At 26.7% G+C, this 12,384-nt stretch overlaps 2 protein-coding genes across 2 annotated transcripts in view; one reads left to right on the top strand and one right to left on the bottom strand.

The window, feature by feature from the left end:
- Positions 1-1,311: 1,311 nt before the first annotated feature.
- Positions 1,312-3,129, bottom strand: LOC111639284 (doublesex- and mab-3-related transcription factor A2-like). Its single transcript, XM_023385127.1, has 2 exons — positions 2,781-3,129; positions 1,312-1,418 (listed from the first exon to the last, which is right to left on the bottom strand). The coding sequence occupies exons 1-2, from the start codon at positions 3,127-3,129 to the stop codon at positions 1,312-1,314; spliced, it is 456 nt and encodes a 151-aa protein (XP_023240895.1).
- Positions 3,130-7,431: 4,302 nt separating this feature from the next.
- LOC111639288 (Bardet-Biedl syndrome 2 protein homolog) overlaps positions 7,432-12,384 on the top strand; it is a 17,536-nt gene continuing 12,583 nt past the window's right edge. The window contains exons 1-5 of the mRNA XM_023385132.1: positions 7,432-7,664; positions 9,609-9,749; positions 9,821-10,039; positions 10,111-10,236; positions 12,185-12,247. Coding sequence (XP_023240900.1) covers positions 9,633-9,749; positions 9,821-10,039; positions 10,111-10,236; positions 12,185-12,247 — 525 coding nt within the window. The 5' untranslated portion in view covers positions 7,432-7,664; positions 9,609-9,632. The remainder of the gene's footprint in view (positions 7,665-9,608; positions 9,750-9,820; positions 10,040-10,110; positions 10,237-12,184; positions 12,248-12,384) is intronic.

Raw genomic sequence — 12,384 nt, 5'->3', positions numbered from 1 at the left:
TATATATGTTTTAATAACTGATATATTATGATAATGATTAGCTTGTTTCTTAATTAATAAAGCATTAATTAAGAGAAATTATAGTCACTTCAATTGAAAATAAACTCTCTTAGAAGAAGAAAGGAGGCATTTTTGCAATTGGAAAGTGTTTATAAATGATTTTATTATGTTTTTACTAAATTCTATACAAGATTTAAAATTATAAAGATTAATAAATAATACAGAGAAATAAATTTATACAAAGTCATTTTGTATATTGAACCAAGTAATAGTTTAGAAGAAAAACTTGCATATAAATTAATATAACTTTTATAAATTTAGGTAATTAAATTATAATTAATAAAAAAAATTAGAAATGTTTTTTACAATATTTTTTCCTATAAATTTCATGAAGAATAACTGTTTTTAAATATCATTCACTGAATCTGCTAATGCTTAACAACGAAGCATAGGTGACCATAAATAGAATGTAAAATGTGAAATTTTCTTGTAAATAATTTATTAAAAATATATTATGTATTATATAAAATGATGTAATTGATGAAAATCTTTTTAAAATGCTGAAGAAAATAAAATTTTGCGAATTTTTAAAAATATTAACAATCAATTAATTGTTAAATGATGGTTTAAAACAAATAATGATAATAAATTTTTATTTTAATATTAATTAGAATATACTGTACTTTAAAAACACTAAAAAATATAGCCTATATACTTGATTTTTTGTATAAAAAAAAACATTTAGTTCAATTATACACTTGGATATAGAATGTTGGCTCAATTGTATGTTTGGCTCTTTGCATGACAAACACTTGGCTCAATTGTATACTTGATTCTTTGTATATAAAACATTAAGTTCAATTATACACTTGGATTATTGGATCTTTATATAAAAAACTGCTTGGCTCAATTATATATTTGGCTCATTGCATAAAAAAACACTTTGTTCAATTGTATAATTAGCTTCTCGAGCATATTAAAAAGGATATTTGGCTCAATTATTGCCAATATTGAAACATACAAGTAGGATGTAATTTCCACAAGAAAACAATAAAAAAGTTGATTTTATATTTAAAAAAAAACTCAAAATTTTGTATGTTATACTAAAATATATATTTAAAACACTGAAAACTAGAGGCTTAAATTTTATTATCTGTTATTAGACCCTTGACTGTTTTTAATATTTAATATTAAGCACAAAAATATAATTTATATGGCAAGTTTTATTTTTTAGAATTTGCAAGTAAATAAGTTATAAATAAATCAAAGATATTTACAGAGGATTTTTGAAGAACTTATAGAATTGCCAATTCATTTCCATAAGAATATCGGACAAACGTGAGCGTATTTTGAATGAAGAATAGGTTGAAAATATGAATTTATTGGATGTCCGATTCGAAACTGGACACCTGACGATCCTAAGATGATAAATATAACAATATAGATGATAATTTCCTCAAAATTAATTGTATTATTCTATATTAAAGGTTAATAACTTCAATATAATTTGATATCTTTATTTATAAAGCGCTTTATTTTGTCAAGTTCATATTTAAAATGCTCAAAGAACTAAGATTTTAGGAGTTTAAGATATGCATAATTTAAAAATTAAAAAGTTTATTTATTTTATATAATATTAAAAAATATATTAGATAATTGTTAGCAGATATTTTAAATATGTTCTCTGTTGTGAGCTGTATCTTTGGTTAAAATTTTTAAGGATGAAGATAGATGAATCATCTAGCTCAATATAGTATCAAATAATAAATAAGTTAACTTGGCTACGTTAAATAGTTTTGGATCTTTCAAAACATTCCAGTTCATAAATGCCAACTATTTACAGGCAATTTCTAATGATTGAACTTATATTTTTATTTTTATATTTTTTTATTTAATAAACTATAAATTTATATTAAAAGTAAATTCATTTATCTCTCAAATTCTAATAAATTAATCAAATGATTACAATCGATATTTATGATAATACCTAAGTAAGTATAGAGTAGGTTGCAATTTACATTAGCTCTGATCTATGTTATAATTTATATTTTGTTAAATTTTCTAATTAAAAAACATGAAAAGTTATATTATATCAAAAATATCTTTAGGCCTACTATTAAAATTATATTTTTCACCATGTTTTAGGATCTAACTCAGTAAAGGCTAATGTTACCTGTGCTAGAATAATATATTTTAAAATAAAATTAAGCTACTGTACTTGATTTATTAAATATACAAAGACGGTTAATAACTTTAGAAAGTAATCGAATTTTCGAAATTAAATATTAAATTTATTCATTTATAATTTATTTTTTAAACTTAGAAATCTTTGAAATTTATTTTGCATATAATTTCAATAGTAGATAAGCCACTATCGACAAAACATATTCGCACCACGACTCTTGTCATAACAAAATTTAAGTGAGGATTATCAAATACATTCAATAGCCTTAAGGAAATCTGCTATTCTTCTATATTAATTATTCTGATAACATTTTAAAAATGAATTTTTAAGAAGTCATCATAAGCATCCATTTACACTTATTTACGTATAAAACCAGTTAGTCTAGTTTGATTACTGAACAAAGATTCAGACTTTTAGCTATTAACCTAATAAAATAAGTTAAGATCTTTTACTAATGATTAATAATAAACTATTTTTAGAAGTCCTTTCTTCATCACTCTGATGTTTTTTCATCGTAAATAGGCCTACGCACAATTATTAGCCTCGTATATTTTATTTTTCTAATAATTTTTATTATTATTATCAAATATCTTACCTCTATCGCTGTCGCTGTCTCTATCTTCTGGATCGGTGATGGCCATCCCGAATATAGGTCCCGGAGGAAGATACGAGATTGAAGTACCAGTGGCTACAGCTCTTAACCCCATAGCTATAGCATCTTCGGCTGCTTGTTGCCTCTTCAAAGCTACTTGTGCAGCCATAATTCGTTGCCTCTCTGCTATAAGATTGCATTTAGCACACGTACATTCTCGGAATCGACAGTGTCGTTTGTGTCCTTTCAGCCAGGAGATTACGCCATGGTTCCTACATCTTGCACACTTGGGACGTCTCACTCCTCTCTCTCCTGATGGAGGAGAAGGTAACATCATCCCTGGAGAATTCATTTCTAGATTTGTTACTAATGCTTTAATTCTAGAGTGATTTACTCTTTTGATATGTTACTAGAGATATTCCTGAAGATCTGTAAGCATAAAACAGAGTTATAACCGCCTGGTTCTAGTCTTTAAATTGATTTTAGTTTTTAAGTTAGGTTATAAGCGATAATCGGAGAGAAAACTCTGGTTAAAATTATTAAATTTTAAAGTATAAACTAAGTAAAACAATCGTAAATTAATCTGTGCACGGAGAGAAATTTCTTTATGTAAAATTCTATAAATTTTGCATATATTTACGAAATATTAACGAAGAAAACATTTAAAAACACGATGCAAGCTAGAATATATGTTTAATAAGTTGTACGAGTTATTAAAACGCGTGTAACTTAAGTAAAACGCTTATGAGACGGAAGAAATGAATGCGATAATTTAGTATTTTATGATAATTTAAACAATATTAACAAAGAATGAAGATTAATGTACAATTAACGAAAATAATAACATGAAAAGGCGATAAATCCTACCTTGTATCGTGATCTTGACAAATTGTTAAAAGCTTTCTAACAGATGCAGCGTATGTAGCAGGCTGACATCAAAAATGAAACATTCAACCGCTGATTGGTAGATGCTAGAAGAGCCTGCATCAGTGGGAGGTTTCTCTTCTCTGATTGGTGTAAAAGCATCTGTCCAACTGCTTACTCCAATAGGATGAAGTTACATCGGATCCTCTACGCAACCTCTTACAAGGGTCATTAGAAGCTATACCTCTGCCGAAAAGGTCTGCTTTTTTTGTATTTACTTCCGAATTTTTAAACAAAATCGACAACGCTGTACATTTTTTTTTTCGTAAATGTTTGTTAAATTTTTCATTTTGACCTCTTTAAATGAGGTTAATCTGTAAGAAGGATACATCCTGTATTTGGACATGATTTGCCCTATCAAATATCTCTGGGAAACATATTCTATGGACCACCCGTAGGCCTTCTACTGCCATCTTGTTACCAAACGATATTATTTCGTACTTTGGTTATTCATTTTTGATTATTTCTATAATAAAATTATGCCGAATTCTATCTGATTTAATACGTGTATTTATAAATATATTATAGTGAAAATTCGTTTTATTTTTTAAAAATCTTTCAAAATATCGCACATGTATTTTATTTTATTATTTTTTATATTATTTATCGAATTTCACTTTAATTTAAATTTAATATTGAATTTTAAAATATCTAAGCGACTTTTCTGTATTCAAAATAAGTTTATTTTTAGTCTAATAAAGAGTTTTATTTTAAAGTTCATATGATATTTAAATTAGTATACATTTAATTTTAATATATTTAATTATAGGCTATATAGGCCTACCATCGAACCTCCAATAGTGGCCACCTCCGAATAACGGCTTTTTAAAGTTTCCTTCAGTGTCCGTTTTTCAGAGGTTTGATTGTATATAACTAGTTTTATTAGCTGCTGATTGTTTTTAGGATTAAGATTTACTCATTTTTTAATGTTTTCCATATAAACTATAAGCTCTGGATTTACGTAGAAAGATATTATAAATATAGTCTATAGTATCCAATTAAAGTAATTAGGCCTAAATATAAGATGAAGTACGAGTTAGAAGAAGAGATAGTGTCTAAATTCAGGCCAGATAGAGAGGATGTGCCATTTTGTCAAACCTTAGTTTCAGGGGAGCAAAAAATTTAGTTTTTCTTTCTTTTTAATATAAAACACAATAAGAAAGTGATAAACATGAAAATTTCTTTTGGTAAGTGATAGAAAAAGTTAATTTTTATTTGTTTTATTCATATATTTTTATAGCTTTACTGAGAGGAGTGAGGCCTACATTTATAAGGAGTTTGCTCCAGATTCTATCATAAGGTCGTTTGTCTCCGGCCTCACATTTATATGTGTTTTAATAAAATCTGTGACAAATTAATCGTTCCATTGCATTTATTATGTATTAAGAACTTTTTAAATTAAATTTTATTATTTAAAAAAATACAATACAATATTTTTATCGTTTATATTAATATTTAAATATACTGGAACCCATATTTCTCTTTATTTGTGAGAGGTTCTGTCTGGTTCTGGTGTTATTGCACCTCTCTCAAGTCCTGGATATGCACAAATGCATTAAAATAATAATAATAAAATAAAAAAGTTTATGTTAAAGAAATTCTTTCACAGATAATTACTTATTATTAATAATATTATTTGCTGTAAGGCCTAGATTTTTTATTACTAATTCTATAGATTAAAACGAAATTATGCAAATTTATCAAGAGAAAAGTTGTTAAGCTTAATAATTATATCATATAGGCCTACATAAAAAAATCTAAATAGGCAAATTTATTAAATAAATTATTATTTTTTAATTATTTATCATATTTCTTTAACGTATTTCATGTCAAAATGATGGAAGAGATTGATATTAAAGGTTAAACTTGTTCTTGAAAAGCAGCTATTTATTGCATTTTCCTTATAATTATTTTAAATTAATTGATATTTTTATAATGTTAACTTAATGTTACATAATTAAAGAATAAATTAAAATTGTTATTTACATTCTACGCGTAATTATTATTCTAATTTAAAGCTATTGAATTTGAAGTTTTCGTATTTACGTAACTTTCTTTCCGTGAATTATTTCGAAATGTTTAATTTTTTTAAATATTTAATTATATAATTTGATAGATAAAAAAGATTTAGGAACAATTATAACTTCATAATTACTTAATTATATTTAATTAATACTGTATTATGTGAATATATGTGATGATTATTTAGTTTATAAGTTAATTATTATTAATTTATGATGATATTACCCCAAATTTAGTAAAAAGAAATGTAAATGAATTGCATGTTAACCATCCTAGTCAGCTAATGTAATGAAAATCCGAGACGGAAATGGAAACTTGTATAAAGTTTTATCTATTAAATAAATGTTAAAAACCTGAAAGAAAAAAGATTCTAGATTGTGAAAGCTGACAGATTGTAAAATGAGACAAATATTCTTTCTAGCAAACAGAAGAAAACCCGCTCCACAAACATAGCTTTGGAAGTAATGTGTTACTCTAGTGTAACCGGATTTTTTTGTCAAAGAACCGCCACAACTGGGCAAACTTGGAAAATAGAAGAGAGTGTCAACATGTTTTAAGTGAAGACTTTACGATGAGCCGCTTTTCAAGCTTGTTCTTCAAGGAAAGAATGCCATTTTTTTCATCTTTGCCGACTTTCAATTAAAATTCAAGATTTTGCGCTCTTAAAATTATATGTATACCACTAATTTATTGTTTTTTCCCTTATATTGAAAACAATTATAAAAACACATCTTTAACACGTATAATAGGACAATTACTTAATTATTAAGTTTTTTAAATAGCAAAATTCTACACAAGACCCGTACATTGTGGCAAAGTTTACACTGTTTTATGCATTTAGGAGTGCCAAGAGGGGTTTTTCCCCTATCTTAGGCCTCATAAGCGTTCGATCTGATGCAGATAAAAAAGGAAACAAAAGCTTTTATTAGCAGGAACCTATGTCATCACATTCGCGTTCGAGTTGTATTATTGCAAAAATTATTTTAAAACACATCAATTTCTATTTTTATTGTTACTTATGTTGCTACGACGATTGAAGGTATTAATGGCGATAAATTTAAACCCAAACAGGACAGATAAGTGTCAAGATTTGTAGTGGAGTAGGTACAAACCACTATTTACACAAGTTTGTGTCACATATGGGAGAGTATTAGCCAGCGGGGGCAAGAGCAACAAACACAATGTCAGCTAGTTTGATGACAACTTCCTACCCCTCTGTTAATTCTAAACCAAGTAATAGTGGGATGTGTGGGTGGTCGAATCCAATCCCTTCTGCTACTTGGTATGGCTGGATATATTAGGGATGAGTATCTTATTTATCGAATTTCTTTTTTCTTATATAACTATTAATAGAATAAATAAAGTACGTTAAGCTAAGTTTAATTATTCAACAAAAGACAGAAAATAATCTTTTAATGATTTTAAAAAATTAAAATTTAGTTTAAAAAAAAGGGAACAATCTCAAGCGCCATCTTTTGCTTGGAAATCGAAATATTTATTATAATTGTTAATTTTTAAATACATTACACTTAAGTATAAATCATAATTTTTATTATCATTAAATTAATTTAATATTTTTAAAATTATAAAATGTTAGATTAATATTTGTAGATCGGCGAATTTTATAATAACAATAATAATAATAATATTTTTCTGTAAGTTTGAGTTCTGCTACGAGAGGGCGCTTTGTATTTTGATTACACTTCGATCGAAGAGCATGGTGTTTTTAGTTGAATCTGTGAAGGGAAATTGAAGGTTTCCTAGTTAAGAAGAAATAATTTCAAATGAATAACTGAATATAGAAGTAGTATTAAATATATATATATATAAGTATTTTCAAGAATCATATATGATATAAAAGTTGTTGGTAATGTAAATATGAGTAGAGGTTACTTTCAGTGAAATTACATATAGATATATTTATATACAAATTATCTAAAAGTAACTACTACTAAATTATGAATTAAATGTATCATAATTTACATTTTTATTTTGTAATTTATTTATAAAAGTTTAAAATATTTTCTCAATTATTATTTGTATATAACCATCTATTAAAAATATATATTCCTGAAGGGTTTCAACAATATTCACAAATAGCTAATACTATTTTGTCTGAGATATGGTTCCTTTGCCTTTTTTTGCTCCTATGGGCTCTGTTAAGGTCCCAATCATTTCGTTCGGAGCTTGAATTGAGCCCAGTTTATTATGTAAACACCATGTACATTAACAAATTCAATGACAGTTCCATTGGCTTGTTTAGTGCAAGCATCGTGAAATTGGTTTGAACTAAAGTGTTAATATTGGAATAAGTTGAATATTTTAATTCTCATGATGTAATAGCAATATTAAGCTTGTTATTATAATCAAGCATTAATAATGCCTAAATTTTATAGTTTCTATATAAATAGAAGTGTAATTTAATTTTTATTGTTATTATTTACTGGTGTTTATTAAAATAGTGATATAATTTTAGCTTTAGTTATTGGGCAGTTTTGTCAAACAGTAATTAGTACATATTGATCTATCCTTATGAAATATTCAGGTTTAAATGTAGTAGATTTTCTTAAATTTATTATCATTGACTTATTTAAGATGTCATTTTCTATTTCTTCTCATGTGAATTGACTATTGCAGTCAGAACTGGTTCCATATTGTGCAGGGCCTTTCTAAATGCTGAGGCAAACCTTAACCAACTGTCGGGCTCTCTAAATTTAGGCCCTGTTCAAATGCATTTACTTATCAAAGAAGGTCAGACTGCAAGGCCAGGCTCACCTACAATTAGCAAAATTGAAATCATCCATACTATATGTTTGACAAAGTAAATAAAAATTAATTTATTAGTAACTGTTGGTAATTTAGTGATTTATTTCTTATCATATAGCTATTTTTTGTTGTTTGAATTTATTATTGAAGAATAATTTGTCATCAGATATGTAAATTTAGGGGGAAAAATACAGAGACTTTGATTGAATTAAAAATAACTTCTTTACTTACATTTTTTAATAAATAACATAAGATGCTATTTTAAATCATAGATTGGACAAAGGCCTAATAGAAGAATGATGGGCACTTCTGACACCACCTTCAAAATCCTCAAAATTGATGTTTGTAACTTTTGATTGGGGCATACCAGTAGTTCTCTGGTAGGTCACAATTGCTCCTTACATTCTTCTAATGTAAAACAAAGTTGAAAAAATTGAGAGGGGAATGCACTGCATTTATTTTCAGAATTGTAGATTGTTGTAGGTGCACAAGTTGTCAAACAAGTTGTCATCACTGGTCAAAAGTTGTTTTTGACCAGTGATGACAACTTTCCATCAAAAAAGGTAATAACTTTTTTGATGGAAAGTGTAAAAACATCACTGGTCAAAAACAACTTTTGATAAACAGTGAGAATCTGCTAGGAGTTTGTGAACTACAAAATATTATTGAGGTTCAAATACTAAATTGTACATAAATGTTCTTTTCTGATGATAATTTTTTGATTAATCCAGACATAAAATTATAATTAACATATTCACTGGGTTCTAAGTTAATAAAGTATTAATTGTGTTTAATAACAGTGTTTTTTTTATCAATTACCTATTGCTAAATAATAATAGAGTGCAAAATTCAAAATGACTAGAACTAGCCTGTATTACTGTTGCCAGGCTGTGGGGTCTACTGGCAAGACCTTTGCTCATCCAAATTATTATTAAATGTAATAAAATTAAAAACAAAAGAAAATAGAAAATTTTTTGATAGGTGCTAATATTCAAGAGAACTAATAATAGTATTTGAAAGTCATATTAGTGTTAAGTGTTAAGCAAAATTTCATTTTCATAAATGTTTATTTTCTAAATATATTGGATAATTTGAGTTAAATTTTATATTTTATTTCAGAATAAAAATTAAATTGCAAGGAAAATGTTAGTTCCTGTATTTACTGTAAATGTTAATCACAAAATATTACCTCATAGAGTCACAATTGGATTATACGATGGAATTAATCCATGTATTACAGCTGTAACTTCTTCTGATAAGGTATTACAATTAATATATTTTATATATTATGCATTCAAACAAAATTTAAATCTTTTATATTTTTAATTTAGATATTTATTCACAATCCACATGCTAAAGCACGGCAACTTGGAGGAAGACAAACGACTGGATCTTCATCAGAAATTAGTCTTTTAAATATAAATCAGACTATATCATCTGTTGCTGCTGGAAGATTAAAACCTGATGCTGCAGATATTTTGATTGTTGGAACTCCTACAAATGTTTTGGCCTATGATGTAGAAAATAATACAGATATTTTCTATAAAGATGTAAGTTTACTTAACTGTTGAGGCTCTTTAATTATCATCATCATTTATTAGAGTTAATTTAAATGTTTCAGGTAGCAGATGGAGCAAATTGCATTACAATTGGAGATTTAGGTAATAGACATAAACCTTTAGCTTTAATTGGTGGAAACTGTTCAATTCAAGGATTTGATCATGAAGGAAATGATTCATTTTGGACAGTAAGTGTCATTTTTTTATATATTAAATGATTTTTGGAATTCTGTACATATAAATATCTAAATTTTTATATGTATTATAAATACATATAGACAAATCCAAATTGTAGTAGTGATAAGGCTATGTTAAGTGTTAGCTAGAACTTGACTAATTAATTTCATAGATATTATGCAGTTTGGAGTGAAAATAAGAAGGTAAGATTATTCTGCTCTGGATCAAACTATTCTTCCAGAATAATCTAAATTAATCAATTTAATTCAAAAATGAATAATAATAATATTTAATACAAGACTGGCATAACTGCCTACCATAAGTCCAAATGAAGTAATTTTTGTGAATTATTCTTATCATTACCCTTACAGTTTTATTAACTGGGATAATGAAAATTTCTTATGTATGAATATAAGCATAATGTTTAATATATTTATTCAAAAAATATGCTTTTTATGGCATTAATTACTATTATAAACTAGCATGTAGAATTTAGATTAAGATTACATATTAATGCATTTATTACATATAATAGTTTCAATTTAAAAGCTTCTGGATAATATAAAGTCACTTTAACTGTGTATAATTTAGTATAAGAATGAATATTAGGTACAGTCAAATCCACTTTATACTGGATAAGGGAACAATTCATTTTAAGAGAGCAGTGTCTCATATTCCTGATTTTCTCCCCTATGTTTTACATTAGCTGGATTCCTGTTAACAGAGGACTGGATAACAGAGTTCATTTAAGTGAGCACCCAGTCAATGGCAATTTTAGAGCAGAAGTCCTCATAAGAGAGCACTATAATTTTAAGGAAGATTTAAAAGGATCTTCTATTTTTAACTTATGATACTGTATATCACCCCAGGATGCCTGTTCTTTGGTTATGTGAGTAGTAACATGAATATGTTAAGAATATCACATGGTATCAATTCATTTAGTGAGACCATTTGCTGAATGAGAGTGTGACACATTACATTCCCAACACATTCATATTACCACTTAAATAATTCAAGACTAGACATCCAAAAGGTGCATGTCAACAGGAATCTTTACACTATAATATTTGTTAAGATTTGGTGAAAGTTTTATTGTTCAGTTTTCTAGTAAATGGACAATCAAACAATTTCTCACAGAATCATAATGAACACATTGGTTTTACAGGACACACATATGAGAAGCAGTTACATATTGAAAAGGTATCATAAAATATATATGAACAAACCAGTGCAGATCACATGTAATCCTTAGCTGGAGGGAAAAAAGCAAAAAGTGATTAGAGACCGTATTTCAAATGTCATATGTCCTTACTTTAAGGCAATACTCAACTTATTTGTTTTTATACTGTATGTGTCATTAGAGAGCATTCAGAAATTTTGGAGCAAGGATGTTCACATCTTTTCGTCTAGGCCTTCTACTGTATTTCTGAGAATAAGTGAAAATAATTTGACTGGTAAATATATACTAAATTTACTGATTATTTGATCAAACAATAAAATTTATGATATAAGAATGGAAATCAGTATGATGTGTGTATAGTAAAATTATGTGATAATGAATTCTAACATTTCCAAGTATGTTTCCAAGTTACATAGCTTTCAAGACATGAAAAAATGAAAAGACTTGAATACCATTAACATGTGTTGGATAATCTGGTTACCTTGGGTAATAGAGCATGGCACAGCAATCCCAAGGGTGCTCACTTAAGAGGATGCAATTGTATTTGTATTGCATGACTACAGTAGTTAGTATATTAGCTTTGTTTTTTAATCAAGTCATTTTTTTTTTGCTTCTCCGTAATTACTTTTACACGATTCTATCTTTTAAAGTTCTTTCATTTTTATTACAGTTTCAATTTGAATTTTAGTTTCTTAGTTACAATTTTGTATAATGTACTTCAATATATATGAAATTATTTTCATATACATTATTCAAATTTTTATGAAATTATTTGATAGGTGACAGGAGACAATGTGAGTTCAATGTCATTGTGTGATTTTAATCAAGATGGTTTAAATGAGGTTAGATATATTTTAATATTTTTATTGAATTAATGTAAAAGCAGTTCGAAAAATTTTATAAGAGCTTTTCATATCATGTTTATTAAATATAAATTTTATATAATTATCTATTATATTATTCTCAACTGATGATTTAC

This window comes from Centruroides sculpturatus, unplaced genomic scaffold (genome assembly GCF_000671375.1).
Source record: "Centruroides sculpturatus isolate CEXI.00-Female unplaced genomic scaffold, Cexi_2.0 scaffold1275, whole genome shotgun sequence".
NCBI lineage: Eukaryota > Metazoa > Arthropoda > Arachnida > Scorpiones > Buthidae > Centruroides > Centruroides sculpturatus.
Note: the sequence above shows the minus strand (reverse complement) of the source record. Positions and strands in the feature narration are given on the sequence as shown.

Coding starts and splice junctions, on each gene's coding strand:
- LOC111639284 (XM_023385127.1), bottom strand. CDS start 3,129: ATGAATTCTCCAGGGATGATGTTACCTTCTCCTCCATCAGGAGAGAGA. Junction 1,419..2,780: donor AGACAGCGACAGCGATAGAG/GTAAGATATTTG, acceptor TTATCATCTTAG/GATCGTCAGGTGTCCAGTTT.